Source organism: Penicillium canescens (assembly GCF_028828765.1).
Source record: "Penicillium canescens strain IBT 15451 chromosome Unknown utg000009l_segment0_segment0, whole genome shotgun sequence".
NCBI classification, from domain to species: Eukaryota; Fungi; Ascomycota; class Eurotiomycetes; order Eurotiales; family Aspergillaceae; genus Penicillium; species Penicillium canescens.
The window spans coordinates 2,419,436-2,441,587 of record NW_026703971.1 but is presented as its reverse complement, the minus strand read 5'-3'; the positions used below and the strand labels follow the sequence as shown (position 1 = coordinate 2,441,587).

General features: G+C 50.3%; 3 protein-coding genes across 3 annotated transcripts; 1 reads left to right on the top strand and 2 right to left on the bottom strand.

Annotated features, from left to right (window-relative positions):
• Window positions 1-11,846: 11,846 nt before the first annotated feature.
• N7446_012075 (uncharacterized protein) lies at window positions 11,847-12,495 on the bottom strand (the record flags this gene model as incomplete). The annotated part of the gene is made up of 2 exons (XM_058520817.1): window positions 11,847-12,201; window positions 12,266-12,495. 2 exons carry the CDS (start codon window positions 12,493-12,495, stop codon window positions 11,847-11,849), a joined length of 585 nt encoding a protein of 194 aa, XP_058367103.1.
• Window positions 12,496-12,924: 429 nt separating this feature from the next.
• N7446_012074 (uncharacterized protein) lies at window positions 12,925-13,218 on the top strand (the record flags this gene model as incomplete). The annotated part of the gene is made up of 1 exon (XM_058520816.1): window positions 12,925-13,218. The coding sequence occupies one exon, from the start codon at window positions 12,925-12,927 to the stop codon at window positions 13,216-13,218; it is 294 nt and encodes a 97-aa protein (XP_058367102.1).
• Window positions 13,219-13,617: 399 nt separating this feature from the next.
• On the bottom strand, window positions 13,618-21,222 carry N7446_012073 (uncharacterized protein). The gene is made up of 4 exons (XM_058520815.1): window positions 20,743-21,222; window positions 20,521-20,696; window positions 13,899-20,462; window positions 13,618-13,846 (listed from the first exon to the last, which is right to left on the bottom strand). Exons 1-4 carry the CDS (start codon window positions 21,088-21,090, stop codon window positions 13,798-13,800), a joined length of 7,137 nt encoding a protein of 2,378 aa, XP_058367101.1. The 5' UTR covers window positions 21,091-21,222; the 3' UTR covers window positions 13,618-13,797.
• Window positions 21,223-22,152: the final 930 nt, after the last annotated feature.

The following is a 22,152-nucleotide window of genomic DNA, read 5'->3' as shown; positions in this document are numbered from 1 at the left end:
TGCCTGTCGCTTCGGCATGCCCCGAGATCTGGTTCCTGCCTCTAAGATAGACGAGTTTGGCTTGATTCACCTCGCCCGAAATCATGCCTGGATAAATCCGTGGAACCCGGCCATTGCTAGTTGCATCCGCTCCAATCAAGATATCTCTTGGATTCCAACGATTTCTAAGTCTTTGTCTCTGATCTACTACATGACGAACTACGCCACGAAAGATGATGTCTCTCCATGGCAGATAGTAGCCAAAGCAGCTTTACTGAAGCAGTCCGTTGAGAAGGCAAAGCTTGCTGACCCACCAACGACAACAGACCTACGGCTTCGAGAAAAGGGGGTCGAAAATTTTGCACTACGCTGCTTTAATGCCCTCTCTCATGACCGAGAGATCAGTGGTGTGCAGGTCGCTAGCGTGTTGCTCCAGCTACCTACCTACTACACGCTTAACTACGGCTTTACCCGCATCAACCTCTGGTGGTTAAGGCGTTATGTCCGGGCAATCATTCAACCAGATAGCCCCTCTGATGACCCCATGGCAGAAGAGCCTTGCACGTATGAGACTGGCGACACCGCCCCCGTAAGCATCTTTGACAACTATAAATGGCGCGGACCGCACCTGGCCCCTCTTGCGCTATTTGAATACAGCATGCTTGTAAAGACCAGGCAGGCTCGGGATGCTGTTGCGGACGACAAAGGCTTGACCCAAATCACCCTAGATACGCCACGCATGTACAGCGCCTGGCGCGCACCCCATCCCAAGTGGCCACCGTGACATTCAACGGACAGCTAACCGAATTCCAGGTCGCAGAAGACGCTGTTCCAGGAGGCCATCCCAAAACGACTGCTATCATGAATGATGTGGCCGAGATATTATTGGGGCTCTTTGTTCCCTGGGAGCAATTGAGTAGTCTCTTCCGACGGTATGCGACACAACGGGACGCCTGTGTTCAAGTATGGGCGGCCGTCGAACCAACCCTCGCATTTCACAACCGAGGTTTTGCAAGAAATATCGAGCTCCTGCGGAAATCCAAGGAAGACTGCCAGGCTGACGCAAAAATGTGGAAATCTGCAAACGGCCCAACTGATTCGCTTCAACATGATGTTGATGGGTTTGATCCAGCAAATTTTGATTCGGATGGCGAAGAAGGCGATGGATTCTTTCACCTGCAGGATGAGAATTTTAGCGCCGAGACATTGATCGCAGCCTACCACACCGTCAGCACAGCATGGCATCGAGAGACGGTGGTCACTGGACGGCGGATCCCTCCCTTGCTCCGTGCGATAACCCCCACGCGACACTTGCTCCTACGGAACCTCCAGCAGCTGGATATCTTTCACACTCCTGCATACGAAACTTCTGGCCTAAGGTTCCTCCCACCATCCACTTTACAAACATGGGAGTTTCGACTGAAAAGTTTCACCAATCTTGATCATGACGAAAGCACGGTTCGTGCGCCCTCTAGCTTTGCACTTGACGATTTCGACATCCAGACTGAAGATGGCATCTTGCAACCTACGCTAGCTAGCGTAGACACGATCCCTGCTATGGATGATCGCCAATCCCGGGTTGGCCAGAATCCCACTGGCGCCTCTCTTGCGTCCCTCGTCAGTGAATCTATTCCCCTAAATCAGAAACAACGAATGATTGTAGAGAGGGTGCTATCTGAAGCCTTGGCCTGGGCGGACCACCCTTATGATTCGGCGCAGCGCAAGCAGACCCTCCTCTATGTTGGAGGTGAAGGCGGCACGGGAAAGAGCCAGATCGTCAAGGCCATTGAAGCTGGTATGCACCTTATCGGGCGGAGACACGAGGTGATCCTCATGGCCCCAACGGGTGCCGCGGCCGATAACATTGGCGGGAATACGTACCATACATCTCTAGGGATCTCTATCGACCGCTCACGAGGAACTGCGATGACATCTCGAGTTAGACGACTCTGGTCTCGCAAAACTATCATGTTCGTGGACGAAGTAAGCATGATGGATCTGACCATGATCACCGTGATTAATAATCACTGCAAGATCGCCAGATCTCTCGACAGATCCTCCACCGATCTTTTCGGTGGGCTTCCCGTTGTCATCTTTATCGGTGACTTTTTCCAATTTCCACCTGTTCGGGGCCCGCCACTATGGAAGCAACCAAGAAGGGGCGCGGATGAGGATGAGAACGGTCGGCTGCTGTGGCATCAATTCAAACAGGTAATCATCTTGGATGAGCAAATGAGACAGTCAGAAGATGCTCCGTTCCGCGATCTCCTATCGCGAGCCAGGACAGGGACTTTATCTGAAGCCGATCGATCTGTCCTTAACAGCAAAACCATCACGTCTTTGGTCAGCCCTCAATTAGAAGATGCCACTGCCATTGTCAAGCTGAACTCTCTGCGCCACCAGGTGAATCGCGTTCGAATGGAGCAATTTGCACGTACCCGATGCCAAAATGTCTATATATTTCCTGCGCTTCATACGCGGACCAGGTCCACTGGCCCAATCAGCCTGCGACTTCGTGCAGATGACTTGCTCCAGCAACCGGACCAAGGCACCAAGATCCCTTTCCCGGGACTTTTTCTGTACACCCCGGATATGCCCAGCGCCATGCTAACCAACATCTGTACTCTGCTGGGCCTGGTCAATGGCGCAGCGGGAACTGCTGTAGGGATCGTGGTAGATCCGACTGGTAGGTTAATATTTCGTTAACTGTTATGAACCCAACCACCTGACACCTCCCCACTAGCTGAATTCTTTGAAATCGATGATCTCTATATCATGTGCACCAAACCGCCTGCGTGCATTTTATTCAAGCCGCATAAAGCAAGGGACACAGGATTTCAAGACCTTGAACCTTCCGTCATGCCAGTTTTTCCATTAGAGCGTTCTATCACCCTGAAAGGCTATTCGGTCCGAAGGAAGCAAGTCCCCATGTGCCCGGCTTTCTGCCTCACCGACTACAAAGTGCAAGGCGCGACCCTCACAGCTGCGATCCTTGACCTCAAAGATGACCCTACCATTCGGGGACAAGATCGTCACCGGAAGTATTGCTCGATGTATGTGCAGCTATCCCGACTTCGATCCTCCAAAGGACTCCATCTCCTGCAGAAACTCGAAATGCAAGACCTCCGATTCGGACCTGACCCTCAACTGCTAACTGAAATGCAAAGACTGCAAGAACTGGAGAAAAAAACAATGTCAGACTGGGAAGGAGATACGCGAAATAAAAGTCATAGCTCATCCCAACCAGATGAGAGAATAGAATGATGTCGTTCACGTCTGTGTAAGAAACAGCTACGTCAATCTGTAGCAAACCCCAACCAGTAATAACACGTACCTTTCCTAGCGATCTTCCCGATCCCCCGGCACGCAGAACATTTTGTGTGTCTTCCAATCTGCTTTCTGATGCTCGATCCCGCAGTAAACTACAGCCTTGCATCGGGCACATCTCTTTATTCCCTCCGACTTCCCACACACTTTGCAGTCCTTCGCTTCCGTGCGCATTTCATCTGAAAGTTGCCGTCTCAGCCTGCCCACGATCCTGTCCATACCATTCCTCGTCTGTGTTTCGCATTCTGATTTGCCGCAAAGAGAATGGACCCACACCGAAAGAAACGGTTGCCCAGTATCTTGAATAATAGATATAGGCGTTTGCAAGATTTGCTCCGTGGCCGAACCACAAACACCACACTGGGGACTTGATGCTGCCTGACAAGCAACTTCATGCTCTTTGAGGATCGGCAATACTGCGCGCTCAAACAGCACGGCGTATTCGGAGTCCTTCGGAATGACCGTAGAATCGACGGGAACGAGACTACGAGGAAGATCGTGAACGTATGAGAGCAAGTTGAACGTATTTTCACAATTGAATTCAACCCGAACTGGGCACAGAGACATGGCTAGATGATAGACCTCTCAATCAAATCTCAGGTTTGTCTTGTCATTCCGGGAGGGATAGATATGGGGTGACAGAGTTGTTTCCCCGCCTCATCACAGATGTCATCACATGCTAAATATATAAGCTTTTCGGTCGCATTCACTCCATGTCCGACGCCAATAAAATGACTCTACAAACATTCATGTCCCTTTCTCAACGTATTGTCTACTATCACTTCCAGACTCATATTTTTTACACCTATCTCCACTTTCTTCACTTCGTTTCAGGGCATCGGCGTGCGGAGCTTGCGGAGCGCGCGTCACCAGTTTTTCGTTGCTAATTGGTGCTTTCTCGTGCCAAGGAATGCTCCTATTGACTGCCAATACGCTCTTCTCGTTTGCTGCTGCGACTCTCCAGGCTCTCCTCCGATTGCTGCTCTGTCTCTACGCGCTCTCTTCTGATTGCTGCTCACCTACTTTCCTTTCCTTCCTCCTTAGGCTTTGTGCTTCCCGAATTCGTATTCGGCCTCTGTTGCTTTTTCTCCGTGTCTAGGGATCCCGGTGTTCCCGCTAGTCTTGGAGTCGGTGGGGTTCCGGCCTTCTCGCCTTTCTATTATGATTCCACCCTTATTTGTCCTGAGCATCCTGCAGATAGTACTATTATGCACTCATGCGCACGGTGACGTGTTCGACTTCTACTATATGAATGATCAACACGGATCTTTCTCGCTGGTCCCAACTTTTTCCTGTCGCTCCTCTCCCAGTGCGCCTCGGAACGGATGCCGTTTGCTGGTTTCAAGTCATCTCTTCTCTAATGACATCTCTTCCTGCGCAACGTTCTTTCTGCTCTGGTTGCGCCAGACCATGGCGCTCTACACAGTTTCGGTCCTGCGACAATTGCCGCAGGAGGGTTTCTCAACGGGCGGTCAGAGCCCGACAGCTTTCAGCTACTGTAGGCACGAGTAATATTTTAACTGGGCCACCTCCGCCTCTAACTTCCCCTACTGTTCCTGCCTTTTCGATGCTACATTTTTCGTGCTCTACATGTGCACGCCCCTGCCGGTCGTTGTATCATAGGACGTGTAATCGCTGCCGCCAGGCAGCTACACGGAGGGCGGTAGCATCGTACCAGGTACTGGGAGTGGTCTGTCCTTCTTATCTGCCGCATTGTTGACCCTGTCCAGCACACACTGCAGCCCGTTCGAGACCCTGGAACGTTTTTGCCTGCAGGAGGCTCTACTCTAAGGCCTCTGGCCCCAGTTCCACACACGCCACATCCTGTTTGTGATCCTAGAGCATCCTTGCCCGCAAGGGAATCTCCTTTGAGGCCTCTAGCACCAGCTCTCCGCATACCAAGTCCTGTTAATGACAATTCTGTACATGATACTGTAGCATACTTGCCAGAAAGGAGATCCCGTTTGCGGCCTCTGGCACCAGTTCCGCAAGCGCCGTTGGCTCCGCCTCCATCCTTCGATATTCTAAACGCTGCGCTTCGGCCTGTCCCTGTGCCATTATAGTCGAGAACCGGGCCGGGACCCCAGAGAGTGCTACTTCCTGCAGGTCCTTTGCCGGTGTCCTCCCCACAGTCGCCACGGATGTCACAGGCATCTCCCATCAATATAGAGACAAGATGTCCGAATCCTTTACAGGCCACGGTCAACAGGGAGAGAACGGTAGATTTGGAGAGGTCGCTGGCCAATTTAAATCGAGCGGTAGGTTTCCTGCGTGCTGAGCTAGAGGCTCGTGCCGTCGCCTCCGATGCTTTTCCCCCGGATATCTCCTGTTCGCATATACGAGCATCCGTAGCCAGATACGAGGATGAGATTTCTGCGGCTGCGAAGAGATGCGTCTGTTGTTCGTGCGGGGAACTTGTCTCCGACACAGATATCTACCGCGCACATAATGAGGATCCTTTGCTGCTGTCACTGTTGGGGAGTCTTGATCCCTGCGGCCGACATGGTAACACTTGGAATCTGTGCTCGTCGTGCCATGCTTCGCTCAATCGAAATATGATCCCCAAGTTCTCTGCGAAGAACCTTGTGAATGTGACTTGGTGCCAGGACTATCCGTCTGCTCTGGAAGGCCTCACTCTGACAGAAGAATGTCTCATTGCAAAGTGCCATCCTCTCGGTGTCGTTTTGAAACTGCGACCAGGTGGCCGCTCCTCGCCAATCAACTACCGTGCTCTCCGTGGCCATTTCATTGTCATCCCACAGGACCCAGAACCACTTCTCGAGATCCTACCGAGCCCGGAGTTGACATTACATAGTCTGATCAAGGTGTTCTGGTTGGGTCGTCGACCTCCCGTAGATTCGGACCTGATTCAATTCCTACTCGTGCGGAAGGCGAAGGTTCTGGCAGCCTTGGAGTACCTTGTCCAACATAACCACCTCTACCGTAACACCATAATTAACCGTCCCATGATCGATGACTGGGGCGATGACTTTATCCCGCCGGACCTGCGGGATACCATCATCTATCTCGACGAGCCGGATCACCACGAGCGCGAAGGTTACACGGTAAATCTGCAGACAGGGAACTACGAGAACGATCTTCAGGCTGCCCAGGATAGTGCATTCGACGCGAGTGGCGGTAGCCCTTTCAATACCGGCTCTGTCGCCACGGACATAAACGGAGAACGTCAAGACCTGGATCGCCGCGTTTTGGACGCATTGTTCACCGTCCTTACGAACCAACCAGCCCCATCGAGTGAGAGTACCTCAGCCAGAGAACGTACAAGAGGCACACGGCCCCTTGATCATCGAAAGATACCATTAATTTCTTACACAATCCGTGGCCAAACCACCCTGGTAAATCACTGGACGGACCCTCGTTACTTTACTGCCGCGTTTCCAACCTTGTTTCCGAGAGGCATTGGGGGCCATCTCGATGAACGAACTGTCCCGGTGTCAATTGGAGCGTTTGCCGAGTGGGCTTTGCGTCACCACAGTAGAAGGTGCGTGGCTTTCTTTGGGGGGAAAAAAAAATTCTATAGATACTGATCTTTGTCTCTCCTTATTCCTGTAGGTTCGCACGCCACAAAACGTTCATGTACCTGCTGTATGATGTGATCCAACTCCGAAAGTCCTCGCTAGGGAATGCATTCCTCATTAAACGGCAGAACTGGCAGTCGGCAGTGGACGACATCGCCTCTCTAACAGTGACCCAACTCCAGAATGCAGCGAAGACCATCGAAAGCGGCCAGAAGATTGAGGATCCGGTCATCCGACGACTGCTGCGAAATATCGAGACTGTCGGGATACAAGTCCCGGGATCCTTCGCCCAGAAACTAAGAATGCGTTCTGAAATTCGAGGACTGATTACACGGTACGGTATGCCAGCTTTCTGGATCACTATCAACCCCTCTGACCTACGTAATCCTTTGGTCCTGATCCTGGCTGGCGTAGAGTACTCTGGGAACAACTTGGCTGCGGCAAATGCCGCTATCCGTGAGGCCGCCGTTACCTCTAATCCGGTGGCAGTCGCTGAGTTTTTCCATCAAGTCTGTAAAGCCGTTCTGGACGGCCTTTTTGCTACTAATACTGACCGGATCGGTATCCTTGGCGATCTCTCGAACCATTTCGCTGTTGTCGAGACGAATGGTCGAGGCATGTTACATCTCCACGGATTAGCATGGGCGCGAGGAAACCTGGCTTTCACTACTTTGCGAGATCGGCTCCTCCAGGATAGCGACTTTGCGGCTCGCATGATTCGCTACTTAGAGTCAATCATTACCCAAGGCGCTGATGAGAGTATTTTGCAAGACCCTGAAGTGAACCTTCCCGGCATGCCACCGTCGGCCAAAGATTTTGAATCCGATGACGACTTCCATCTTCGACTATCTCACGATAGCAATTGCGTCGCTAGTAGAATGCAGGTTCATTCCAAAAATCATCTTACCACGTGCTTCAAGTACCGGCAAACTGGATCCAGAAAGAAATGCTTGTCGATTCGGCATGCCTCGATATCTCGTCCCTACCTCGACCATAGATGAGTTTGGATTGATTCACCTCGCTCGAAACCATGCCTGGATAAACCCGTGGAACCCCGCCATTGCTAGTTGTGTTCGTTCTAATCAAGACATCTCCTGGATTCCGACAGTCTCCAAGTCTTTGTCGCTGATCTATTACATCACCAACTACGCCACGAAAGATGACGTCTCTCCCTGGCAGATGGTTGCCAAGGCGGCTTTGTTGAAGCAATCTATTGAGAATGCAAAGGTTGCTGAGCCACCAACAGCGACAGATCTCCGACTTCGAGAAAAAGGTGTCAATAATTTTGCACTACGCTGCTTTAATGCCCTCTCTCATGACCGAGAGATCAGTGGTGTGCAGGTCGCTAGCGTCTTGCTTCAGCTACCAACCTATTACACGATCAGCTACAACTTCGTCCGTATCAACCTCTGGTGGCTAAGGCGTTATATTCGGGCAATCATTCAGCCAGATAACCTTGAAAGCGGCCCCTCTTCTGATCCCATGGCAGAAGAACCTTGCACGTATGAAACGGGCGACACCGGCCCCGTAAGCATCTTTGACAATTATAAGTGGCGTGGACCGCACCTGGCTCCTCTTTCATTATTTGAATACTGCATGCTTGTAAAGACTAAGAATATACGCGACGCTGTTGCGAATGACGTGGACTTCGAACCAACCCATCCTAGATATGGCACGCATGTACAGCACTTGGCGCGCACAACGTCCCAGGTGGCCGCCGTGACTTTCAATGGACAGTTAACGGAGTTCCAGGCCGCAGAAGACGCGATTCCGGGAGGCCATCCGAAAACGACTGCGATTATAAATGACATGGCTGAGATATTACTGGGCCTCTTTGTTCCCTGGGATCACTTGGTTGATCTCTTCCGCCGGCATGCGACAAAGCGGGACGCCCATGTTCAAGTATGGGCGGCCGTTGAACCAACCCTCCCATTTCACAATCGGGGATTTGCAAGAAACATCGAGTTGCTGCGGAAGTCTAAGGAAGACTGCCAAGCCGATGCAAGCTTGTGGAAGTCGGCGAATGGCGCAGCTGATTCATTTCACCATGACGTTGACGGATTTGAGCCGCCAAATTTTGCTTCTGATGGCGACGAGAACGATGAATGCTGTCAACTACAGGATGAGACTTTTAACACCGAGACGTTGATCGCCGCCTATCACTCCATCAGGAAAGCATGGCATCGAGAGACGCTGGTCACTGGACGCCGGATTCCTCCCTTGCTCCGCGCCATAACCCCAGTGCGAAGCTTGCTACTACAGAACCTCCGGCCGCTGGATATCTTTCATACTCCTGCATACGAAACATCTGGCCTAAAGTACCTCCCACCATCCACTTTACAAGCGTGGGAGGTTCACCTGAAAAGTTTCGCCAATCTTGATCATGGGCAAAGCACAGATCGTAATGCCACCAGCTCTAACTTCGCACTCGACGATTTCGACATCCAGATTGAAGATGGCATCTTGGAACCTACACTGGTTGGCTCATACACGGTCCCTGCTATGGATGACCTCCAGTCCCGGGTTGACCAGAGTCCCACTGGCGCCTCTCTGGCGTCCCTGGTCGTTGAAGTGATTCCCCTAAATCAGAAACAGCTAATGGTCGTGGAGAGGGTGCTATCTGAAGCTTTGGCCTGGGCGGACCATCCTTATGACTCAGCGCAACGCAAACAGACCCTCCTGTATGTCGGAGGTGAAGGGGGCACGGGGAAGAGCCAGATCATCAAGGCAATTGATGCTGGTATGAACCTTATCGGACGAAAACACGAGGTAATCCTCATGGCCCCAACGGGTGCAGCGGCCGATAACATCGGCGGGAATACGTACCACACATCTTTAGGGATCTCTATCGACCGCTCACGGGGAACTGCGATGACATCTCGAGTTAGACGACTCTGGTCTCGCAAGACCATCATGTTCGTGGACGAAGTAAGCATGATGGATCTGACCATGATCAAAGTCATCGATAATCACTGCAAGATCGCCAAATCCCTCGATAGATCCTCCACTGATCTTTTCGGTGGGCTTCCTGTCGTCATCTTCATCGGTGACTTTTTCCAGTTTCCACCTGTTCGGGGACCGGCCCTATGGAAGGAGCCTAGAAGGGGAAGAGATGAGGATGAGAACGGTCGGCTCCTCTGGCATCAGTTCAAACAGGTAATCATCTTGGATGAGCAAATGAGACAATCAGAAGATGCTCCGTTTCGTGATCTCCTTTCACGAGCGAGGGCTGGAACTTTGACAGAAGCCGATCGAGCCTTTCTTAACAGCAAGACCATCACGTCCCTGGTCAGCCCGCTGTTGGAAGACGCCACCACTGTCGTGAAGTTAAACTCTCTGCGTCACCAGGTAAACCGCGTTCGAATTGAGCAATTCGCGCGGACCCGGTGTCAGAATGTATATGTCTTTCCTGCGCATCATACGCGGACCAGGTCCACTGGCCCAATAAACCTGCGACTCCGTGCAGACGACTTGCTCCAACAGCCGGACCAAGGCACCAAGATCCCTTTCCCCGGGCTCTTTTTGTACACGCCGAATATGCCTGCCGCCATACTGACGAACATCTGCACCCTGCTCGGCCTTGTCAATGGAGCAGCGGGGACTGCTATAGGCATCGTGGTAGATCCTACTGGTGGGTTTGTCTTCACGTAGATAGTCGCGAACCTGACCCTCTGACACCTCCCTATAAGCCGAATTCTTTGAGATTGACGACCTCTATATCATGTGCACCAAACCACCTGCCTGCATTTTATTCAAACCGGACAAAGCAAAAGTCACTGGATTTCAGGACCTTGAACCTTCAGTCCTGCCAGTCTTTCCATTAGAGCGATCTATCACCCTGAAAGGCTATTCGGTCCGTAGGAAGCAAGTTCCCATGTGCCCAGCTTTATGCCTCACTGACTATAAAGTGCAAGGCTCGACCCTTGTGGCTGCTGTCCTCGACCTTAAAGATGACCCCACGATCCGGGGACAGGATCGTCACCGGAAGTATTGCTCGATGTATGTGCAGCTATCCCGACTGCGTTCCTCTAAAGGCCTTCATCTCCTGCAGAAACTCGACATGCAAGATCTTCGATTCAGACCTGATCCCCGACTACTAACTGAAATGCAAAGACTTCAGGACCTCGAGAAGGAGACGATTGCTGCTTGGCGTGAAGCTTCAAATAAATGAGACCGTGCTCCACCATAACAGAATAGTCCTTGCGATGAATCAACGTAAAGGTACTCGTTTTAGACCTCAAACTTTTGGTAGACGAACACTCGTAGCAATATATACTAAGGGGCCCCATCCCGTGATAAATAATTCAATTTAACTTTACGGATATATTTCTACGCACATGCTCAACCAATCACCCATTTTGCCCACATCGTACTGCGTGGCTTGGCATACATATATTTGACTCATACTTTTATCCGTGCATAATTATTATCCGCGCCCTATCAAAAGCAAGCGTTCATTGTCATACTATCTCTTCAAATCCAGTTCACTTCGTCAACCCTTTTCGTTTCAGGGCCACAGCGTGCGCAGCGCGCGTCTTCCAGTGGGATTGACCACTAGGCTACATTGTAACAAGCCAAGAAGGCACAATGTTTGGTCAACCAGTAGCGAATCGGACGTGCACGTCTGGCGCTCTGCCAAAAAAATTTCTATCCTGAGTCTTCTAAGAATGATCTCTCGTAGGACAATAAACACTGCACACGCAGTAACATGGATTGCCTGATATTCTATAAGCAAATTGCACACTTTGAAAGGGTTGGCATAGAAAATTATCTATTATAAGGCTTTGAAGAGTTATTGCGAAGCTGGAGAAGGGAAGGGTGGGGGCTGTGCGCTTGGGCAGCTGGCAGGTTCGATGCAAACCCGGAGAACCCGTTGAAAACGCTAGACCCACATGATTTAAAAGCAGTAATTACGGTCGCTTTGGCTCACAAAGCCCACTTCTATTTAGATGCCCTTAGATAACACAAACCAAAGCCAAGGGTGGTAGTATTTCTCATCATTCATAGGATCCAGGAGATCATTGGCAGATATTTCATGTGCCATTCTTCTTGAATAGTATCACCAAAGTACTCTGGATCCACTCTCACTCGTCGTGCCTTACAATACTCCCAGTACGCAGGATACCACCCAGCCTGACCCCAGTCAATGATCGCTGCTACTTGTGGATTCGACCCAAGCGATAGAAGGATGTCGGGTAGAAAAAAATCGCTATGAGTGAAAACGATAGGCACTTCGCTGTCGATCTCAATTCCGCAAGCATCTTGAAACAGTTGAATGGCGTTCACACCTTGAAATGGACCTGCGAGTTCTGGGTGGGAATCGCCGAATGCCTCACTCAGTGGTTGCTTACCGAAACTGCCTGTGGAGTAGATTTCAGATTAAGGTTGCTTATGTATTATATCCGAGGGAATGCACGTACCGATATAACAGTCTTGCTTGTCCTGCGTTAAGGCCCTCCATGTTTTCACAATATATTTTAAGTTGTTCGCAGACGGCCCGTCTCTTAGCGTCATCCATGCCACTCCATCTCTCTTGCAAAGTCTCGCCCTCGATCAAGGACATGTAGATAAAGACCTGTCCTTCATCCTCAGTCCAGCCAAAAATCTCAGGAGTAGATACCTGTCCTTGTAGTTGCTCGCGTATTCTCATTTGAGTTTGAGCCTCGGTCACGGTCACGTCGGCTCCGTACTTAACCACCAGTCCAAGAGACGGTATCTTGACAAGAGGGGGCGGTTGAAATTTGTGGCGTAAAGATTGCCAGAATTTTTGTTGATAGCTCTTATTTCAACTGGCGTAGGGAGTGCAGAGACTCGTCTCTCTCTGAGAAAGCTAGACTCGGGAAAAATATTCGTTACGACGGGTGAATGGGGTTCTAACCCAGTGCTTGATTTCGAAGTATCAGTGGTCGAGATGGGACATTGAGGAGCGTGACAGTCAAGTTGGGAAAAGAATAGTCGTGACGGGCAGCGATTTGAGAAATGGGTTCACTCGATGGCTGCGAGACGATGCTAGACGCCCTCAACATTACTATCGCACCAGTTATGTTCTCGCACTAATCTGCGTACACTCTTTGCCCTCATGTGCACAACGTCCCCGCATGTGTTCCGTCAAAACCAGGGAGTTGTCATCGCTTCGTATCACCCTGCTTATACCAGCTGCGATGACCCACCCCAGGTTTCCATCGACGATGTTGTCATCCACATACAACATATTGGTCAGTTGGTTGGCCACCGTCAGGTTGGGCTGGGATCCGTTTTTGATAGTATGGTGGCGGGAGTCCGGGCGCTAGAGGATGCCAGTCGGTATTCCGATCTCATTCAGAAATTGTTAGATCGGTGGCTATCGGTGGAGGATGTAGCCGGTGTATTATGATGTAATGTGTTGCGCGTCATGCATGCCGCAGAGGATGTGGATGCTTCGATGGGGATGAAGAGCCTCCGGAGGATAAGGTGAAGCCTTTTTTCACGTAGAGACAATTCTTCAAATCCAGTCATGCTTTAATGAAGTACGAAGCTCCAGCTCCTTCTTTTAATTGGTGCCCTCAGGGTGTCATTATTCAAGAGCACTTGAGAGTTTTCCATTCAACTATTGTGGAGATCACTTCACTCGTCTGCAGAGGTTATATTCCCGCGCAAGGTGACATTACAATCCGGCAGCCAATTTGTTGCATTTAATGAAAAACATTTAGCCACGATAGATCGAACTTATTAGATTAGACCATATATATGACAGGCTTAATTAATATGAATTCAGTCAACGATTCATTTGCACGGCAAGTGTTACCTCCGACAGGCACAATATGCCTGGAAGATTCAAAGTCAAACATCTATGCACATCTAGCATTTTTGATTTACGTTCACTCATGGCTCTGCCTGGATTTGGATGACAACTCCAATTGTTGACACTTGGTGATGCGATCTGCAGATCCGATATGCAAAAGTTGTAGACAGCTCAGGGTCGGTTAAGCTGTTCGCGCCGATAAAATAAAAGGAACCCAAAACTAAGCGGACAGTTAGTACGATTCTCGAATAGAATAGGGAAATGTCACTGACCTGGCCAAAAGCTGGAAGAAAAGGGCGGCCCAGAACCACGCATTGGCTACTTTGTCCGTTGACGAGCCTACATCCGGAGAGATGCCTGCCGGACCGACATTGTTTGGAGCAAATCCACGGGCACAAATGGTAGCGATAGACCCAAGAATCTGGGCGACTAGTAGGACGAAGCAGACATGGACTCTGGTTAGGGTCTGCAAAAGGATCATTCCCAGGCCGACTTGTTGAATCTCATCAAGGAACCCCAGCCAGAGCCAGACACAGCGAGAGGCGAGAGCCCCGGAGGTCAGACTGCTTGTCCACGGGAGGTAGAATCCGATGTTAGAGGTTCCCCACCAAGTTTGCGCCCAGCGCGGTGCGCCAACACTTAGTCCGAAAACGGGTAAGATCCAGCTGTGCTCTTTGGATAGGAATCGGAAAATGAGTAGCGCAACTATCCAAAGAATGACAAAGAAGAATACCACTAAAAGTACCACCTCCCATGTCTTGGCATGTTTAGATGACCACAAGAAAGACCAGTTCCGGCCAAACGCCGCAGCGAGGAACCAGTTCTGGATAATGACCATGAAGAAGAACCAGAGAACAATACGCCGGCGGAAGAGTGACGTGTCAAAAAATAGGACCTTTCCAGGAGATTGACGATAGTATTTCGGCAGGCCAAGAGCAAGTACAACGCCAATGACAAGACATACTGCGGCGATAGGGATCACCACAGCAGTGAGTTTCCATGTATTTAAAGTAGCCGTAGAAACGCCCCCAATCTCTACCGCAGTGACCCTGGAGCTCCAGTACCACAGTGCAACCGTGTAAATCTGTTGGATTCCCTGGATAAGACTTGCGCGGAACATCCAGTCTTTCACGGGAATTGCACCCTGGTCGCCAAAGTTCAGCGCAAAGAACAGAGATCCACTGGAAGAGGCAGCCGCATAGACGCCTGCGGCAACATTCTGTGCCCATGCTCGACCGAGACTAGTGATCCCGAAGGGTGAAACGCCGATGACCATGAATGCTAGAGAGTATAACAGCCATGGGAGACTGAGGACAATCACCGATGGGAAGCGGTAGAAGAGAGTCCACCAAGCGATAGTTGAGACGCAATAGATGGTCGCAATAATGTAGAGCTTAACAGCAGTCTCGCCTACCTGACCAACGAGAAGAGTTACCTGTGCCGAGTTTGTCGCGATGATCTGGCCAAGGCCCAAGAACAGAGCGTAGACAGGCCAATTTCCAACACGGCGTCTCATAAACCTCTGGATGGCAATCGGTCTCTTGTATCCCAGCCGAGAGAGCCATTCATCAATTTCACCAAGATCATTAGTTTCCAGCTCTCCAGGAACCCGAGAAACGCGAGTATACGCCGCATTATCGAGGGCATCCTCCGAAGCAGCTTCATCCAGTGCACGTTCTTTAGGCTGAACTTTCAACTGCGCGTCATTGTACATGTTGAAGAATTTCCGCTCGCTCTTCATCAAGTACGTCTCAATACAGTAGTCCGTGATAGAATTTTTGGTATTCAGCTTGGTCAGAAGCGTTTCGAAGTGCCGCGTGAAGTGACCCATTCTGTCAGTAAAGGTTGGATCGACCTTCTGCAGCTCGAAGACAGATTGATCGTGATCGCCGATGACAGACGGCAACGAAAGAACAGACACATTGCGGATGTGAGAGAGAGGAGCTCTCACTGGAGAAGACTCCCGCGAGACAAAACTTGACGAGTCCGGGGTAGATATCTCGGACCAGCGTGGAGAGTGGCAGCTGTTGTTTCGATAAGAACCAACTTCCTGAGACCCAAGAGCCCGGTTAACGGCTGCCACCGCCTCTTCGGGGGAAATGTAATCCTCCTGTGGCGTGTCGGTGCCTTCGTCTTCAGCGTCCGTGGTATCACTTTCAGCTCTCTGGTCGGAAATTTGACTCTCGCGCAATGACTTCTTGACAAGGCGCTTCCTGCCCTGGCCAGGGCCATCTCGCCGTCCAAGCGAGAGTTTGCGACCCAGAATGCTGCTCCTGTTACTTTCAGTGCCCCTAAGGTGGTCAGCTGCCTGTAGTTCTTGGAGAGATGGGTGAGCGAGTTGTGATGTTCTCACTGGTGGCGAGTCCAAGCCCTCTGCCAGGGACATATCGAGTCTTGGAAGGGCCACCGTTGAGAAATGCTCGTCCCGCATCTCTGAGTATATTTGTGACCGTGCGGGGCCCGCCGTGGTAGTTCGGTTCTTCGCATGATGGATGTGGATTGCTGTCCGTTGCAAGACTTCGAGTTTATGGGTCCATTCAAGGACGGGGAATCGCTGCTTGGCAGAGTTTGCCCGCATTTCCCTTCGTGTCTCTTCTGACGAGTCAAGAGCAGACTTGATTGCCGTTCTCAATTGATGCAAGAGATGACGCGCTGAGTCGGATTCCACAGTATACCACCAACCAGGCATCTGGCCTAGACCCCCAATGCGAGAGCCGATCCCAAGAGCACCCTTCCGTCCAAATTCAACGGCAATCAGTCCGAATGGTTCGTCCCGAGAGGGGATCAAGGCAAAGTCAGCACCAGAAAATACATAGGGAGGCAGGACAGTAAACTCTGGCTTCGAGAAAATACGACCTGGAAACATTTCCATGATGCGCTCCAGCTTGACAGCAGCGAGCCTGCCATATAGGTCGACGATAGGGCCGACACAGATCAATTGAACCTGCGGTCTCGCAAACAATACCGCCGGTATGACATCTGCAATCAAGTCAACGCCCTTCTGCTTTGACCATCGTCCAACGAATACCAACAGATCAGCATTGCGATCCTCACTCAGACCAGCCCACTTCTGTGCCTTCAACTTTTCGCTTATTCGTTCATCGCAGGACTGAATAGGAACTTCCCCGACGGAGCTATCCTCCAACGTGCCTGTGTCGGAGGGGTCTGGGTTTGGGAGACTGCCAATTTTATCAAGACTCCAGAAAATTGGATAGCGAGCCCATGACCGCTTGCTATACTTCTGCGACACACCAACTGCGCCGAAGCCACGTTGATGATATCGCAAATAGCTAGCACCGGTGTGAAGTAAATTGAACACATTCCCGAATTGGCAGTATTTGGTTGCAATTTCAAGTGGTATATTGAACACAGAACAAACTTCTTTCTTTTCTTGCAATGTTCGCAGCGCCCAAAGGCCTTGGAACTCCGCGTTATGCAATGAAAGACAAACGGGTATCGTGCGAGTCGGCAACAGATAAAGCGGTGCCAGGCACCCATGGAAGTCGTTGATATGGTACAGGTCAATCGCCGGTGATCGCTTCATCGTTTCTGCGATACACTGATTCCACGCTGAATAGTAAACTGCACTATCAAGGTCGTCCATACGGGGAGGATAGGGCTCTGCTTTAGTCTGCTGACGAAAGACGGGAGCGTCAAGCAGAACATATGTAATGTTTTCGACTACGTGATACTGTACTTTCACCAAATATGGGTTATCTAGTATCGTAATCACATAAGGCTCAGCAGGCGTGTCTTGGGGATACTCGATATCAGTGACGCATGGAACCACCCAGATAAGATTCTGATGCTTCAAGTTCTGGGACATGAGCTGGGCCATCACACCGAGACCTCCAATCTTAACCTTCAGCCCCCAGTCTTGGATGTCGTATTCCATTGTTGCGATCAATACTGTGCGTCGTTGGTTGGAGGCGCCCGCGGCAGCAATGTCTGTCGACACGGCCGTTTCTGGCATTATCTTCGGCGATCCATCGTCCCCGGCGATCTTGTCTTTAACCCTCCGCCAAAACAGGACTTGTAGCCTACCTTCTTTGACCACGTTACCATCTTTATTGAACTTGACACGGTAAAAGGTTCGGATAAAAATGAGAACACCAGATAAGCCCATCAGGACCGGAAGAACCCACAAGAGAATGAAGAGCACAAGCTGGACCCATCCTGATCCAACTGGAATTAATTGGTATCGCAAGTTGCCATCGTTGAGGGAGATGGTCCAGCCAAGATATGGGAATGGGGGTAAAGTTGTGATATTGATGACGTTGGACGAAAGATACGACGGAGGAAGCTTCTGGACCACAGAGGAGCTATCAACATCGCCATAAACCTCTGTGGTATCCGGCGTGCCTACCTTGTCGGTTCCCCAGACATTCAGCTGTCCAACAGCCGGCCATTCATAGACAAAATCGTACCTCCAACTTGATGTCTCGGAGTCGTACCTCATCCTGTTATCCAGTCCTGCATCGTAGCCATACTGGTTGTATGGACCGTTCCACCACAGATGAGGGAATCTCCGAGTTGCGTCATCATCCCAGTCATAATCACCTTCCTGTATATAATCGCTGCTCCCCGTGAGCCTCGAAAAGTACTGGACACGAATGTGAGTTCCCTTCCACTTTTGATTGTCCGTGCCTGTCCAAGACGGGATATTAATTGTAGTGTTTCCACCCAAATAAGCCTTCCAATCCGACCATGTCCGACCAAAATCGGTTGAGTAGCGGAATCGATCTGCGCCGGCCGCGTTATGCTGGATGTAGAAGTTATCGGCGGATTTGTGCACCAGAGTGGAAGAGTAATTCGAAAGCGGAGACATCAGAGGATTGCTCAAAGGGCCAACTCGAAGCAAAAATTTGTCGATTGAGTTGGTGTGTGCCCCAGAGGCGGAAACGTTGTTAACCGTCAGCTGGTGGATTCCGTGGTGGGCATTGCTCAACTTAGCAGACCACGTCCATACGGTCGGAACCTCACCGACAAACGAATCACCGCTCGTTCTGGCAGAGACATTGGTGCACTTCACACTGGAAGTATCAAGAGACGCAGCGATGCCCTTTTCTGTCGTTGAATTCACGATAATCGCGTTGGTAATGCTGTCACAACTCATCTCTTTTGAATATCCTAGCTGAATTGGAATAGTTTCACCCACATCTTGTGGAGAAATGAACCGAGCGTCGTGTCCGGGAAGAAATTCAGTAACAGTAGGACTTGGCTCAACAAAACTGTCGGCCTCCACATATGCCCGATATTCCCATGGCAGCAACTTCATGCGAGGGACACATCCGTAGCCATCTTCATCTTGGCTATTAGGTCCGTCACGCAAAGTGAGCTCCTCATAAGGATAGAAAAGATTCTTCAGCTTGGTCTTTGACTTGAATGGAGCCAACAGTGCCGTATTTTTGTTACTGCAGTTGCCGCCATAAGTGTCTGTTGCGTTTCCATTTTGATACACCAGCCACAGAGTTCCATTGCCATTGGATGTTTCCGATGCTTCTTTCTGGACTTCAGGAAAATAGCTTCGTAGCACCGACCATAGGCCGGTGACTGTGGGAGTAGTAGAGGATCCAGGAAGGAATATCTCTCTAGTGAGCTGGGAGAGTGTCTCAAGATACAAGCCATCATTGGCAACTGGGTATTGCGTTCGGATTTCGAACATCCTCTTCATGATGTTGCGAATTGGGTGAGCCGGGTTTCGCTGATCATACGTGACGGTGATATCGTTGCATCCATGTAGACCTTTTTCAATGGGAAAGTCGTAGAATTTTGAGGTATTCAAATTGAAACAGCCCTGCGTCCACCATGCGGTTTGGTACGTCATGGGCTGTCGGCCGAACATATAATTAGATGCAGTGGCATCAAACACATACATCGCCTGCTCTTCTCCCCATAGGACAAGTGGGATTCCGGGGAGCTCCAGCGTGATGATATACAGACCGAGAAGGAATTTGTCCGTACCGTTTTTGACTGCCGGCCAGCGGAAATTGTCTTGGTTCGAGACGCCATACATATGCCTCGGATCTAGTTCCCCAGTGAAGGCATTAAGAAAGTCGTTCGTCCGAAGCATCTCATTCCAGGCCTCAATGAAATCAGTGGGCAAGTCGAAATCAGCAACCAGATTACCATCTATCCCCAAAAATCGGGTCATTGAACGATAGATGGTATAGTGAAATGCGGAGGCATCCAATGCTTGCAACCCATCGGCTCTCAAGAAGTGCGAGTCCGAATTGTTGGTTAGCTTAGCGCCAGCACCTGCGTCCTTCGGGCGCTGATCTGGTTGACGCCCGCGGCCGAGGTACAAACTGCCGAATGTGTCTCCAGACGTGATTTCACCGGGAAGGAAGAAATTGTTCTTGCCGAACCGTTTCGCACATTCGCGGTAAAAAGCGGTCATCTCGCTCAAGGGTTCGAGGGTTGACTGGACGGCCTTGTCAAAACGGAACCCGTCGATATCCAAACTAGCAATCTGAAAGCATGAATGCCTGGTGATGACGTCTCGGACCGGCTTGTGCCATTCGCGCAGGCGATCCTGCACGGAGGCAAATTTAGTAAGTTGACGCTGCCAGTCTGGGAAGTTGCCGAACGCTTCAAGCTCTCCATATTGGTCAAAGTCGCTATCATAGCAACCCTTGAGGTCTTCAACTCCACCGGAAAGTAACGGGTATCCCGTCTCATTCCAAAATTTTGGGTAGTTACAAGTTTCGTTGTATTCATTCCCAACTCCGAAATCGGCATACTTTCTATCTGTGACCCATTCAACTTCGTATTCGTGGGCCCGGAAGTCGGCTGAGTCGTTCAGATGACCTTTAAATCCGACCAGGTTACTCATCCTGATTTTTTTTCATAAGCCCAGGGATACCAACAATAGTAGCAGCAGCACCGACTTACGTTGACAATGTGTTATCTACTAGCACGTACATATCCCGGTCGTGGATCTCGGTAATAGTTCGTCTCCAGTCCTCAATCGTGCCGAAATGCATGTCGAGGAGGGTGGTATCGACGGGGGAGTAGCCATCGTAGGCCCAAGGGAGATTCATCAAGTACGTGCCGGCGAAATAAATAGCCTAAATGGATCAGCTATGTAGTTCATCCAAAGTCAGCCTAGCTCACCTTGAAGCCCATGCCCTGGATGTAATCCAACGTGTCAAGTAAGCCGTCTAGATCGCCACCATGACGCATCTGGTTCGAGTTCAAAACATGCTCAAAGGAAGTCCCGTTGATGTCATCATTTGTCGGGTCCCCGTTGGATATGCGATCCAGAAATATGGTATAGATAGGGAATCGCCAGTTGTCTGGTGACGGATGATACTCATGGTCTGGCCATGCTCCCCAATAATCGATTGGACCTTCGGCGGATTTATTCTCGTTAAGATTGTATTCAGCGAGCGACTCAGTGTATGGCCAGCATAACGCATGGACGCTCAGAAACGACAGTATGAGAAATGCTGAGCGTTGCATTTCTGTCGATATATCAGGCCGAAACGCTAGGCACCGGAATTTGCTCGATCCAACCCTTTCGGAAATGCAAAGAAAACAATTCCTCTATGCGTTGAGCAAACAGGAGCTGTAGTTGAAGAAGAGCAAACGAACGAGCTTCAAAAGACATCAAGGATTTTACAACACAGGATGTGAGACTCTTATCAGCCAGACAGGCGTATGGATCGCTGTACTTTCACTACTACCGACCCACTCTGGGCCAAGACATCACTGTATCAATCCACCCACAGGCAGGGTTTTTCCCGCGGTGGGGTGGCGGTGTTCCTCAGTGGTTCGGATTAGCAATACGTGTCTCCAATCCTGGTTAGTTCGGTGTGTGTCTCAGACAGACCCAACAGAGTCCGATCGGGTGCAGCCGACAGTGTAAGCCTCAAATTCGTTTGCCATTATAAGCAAACATGCAAATCGAAGTCGATCCCTGTTTGATTACATTGTTCTGTCTTTGTGTGTATGAGATCCTATCAACCAACTCCCAACACATATCAACATAAGGGAACTGCCACGGTACTATGTAGATGAGGGGAGGTTTTCTCTCTGCTTGCAGTACAGGTATGCGAACTATTTCAAACAGACTTATCTTATCTCTGGTATCTTTCGGAAGCTTGACCGATTGAAACCCGCTAGCTCTTTTTATAGGGGACTGATACAGACAACCCCCCTGCCTGAATTTACTCACCGCCTTTCTCGCCGCTTTCGTGCCGCTGCACTATGTTCTCTAGCAGCATCAACCGTCAAGTAACTTAGTTGCTACATGTACATGTACACAGGTAAACAGATATTAATTCCCTTGAACAAGCAAATTAAAATTGCTCCGAAGTCTAGAAAACTTGCTAATAGTTTGTTTTATAGGAACAGCGTCGAGTGATTTTTTGCCGGTCAATGCTTAGCGTTTGATTTGATACGGTTGGTGGCTTTCGCCCAGGGTGACAATCTGTGCATTGCTGACCAGGCACTGATATCGTGGTTGCGGCTTTCCCGGACTTGTATTGCCAGAAGTCCTGCCATCCTGTCTATGTTCCAATA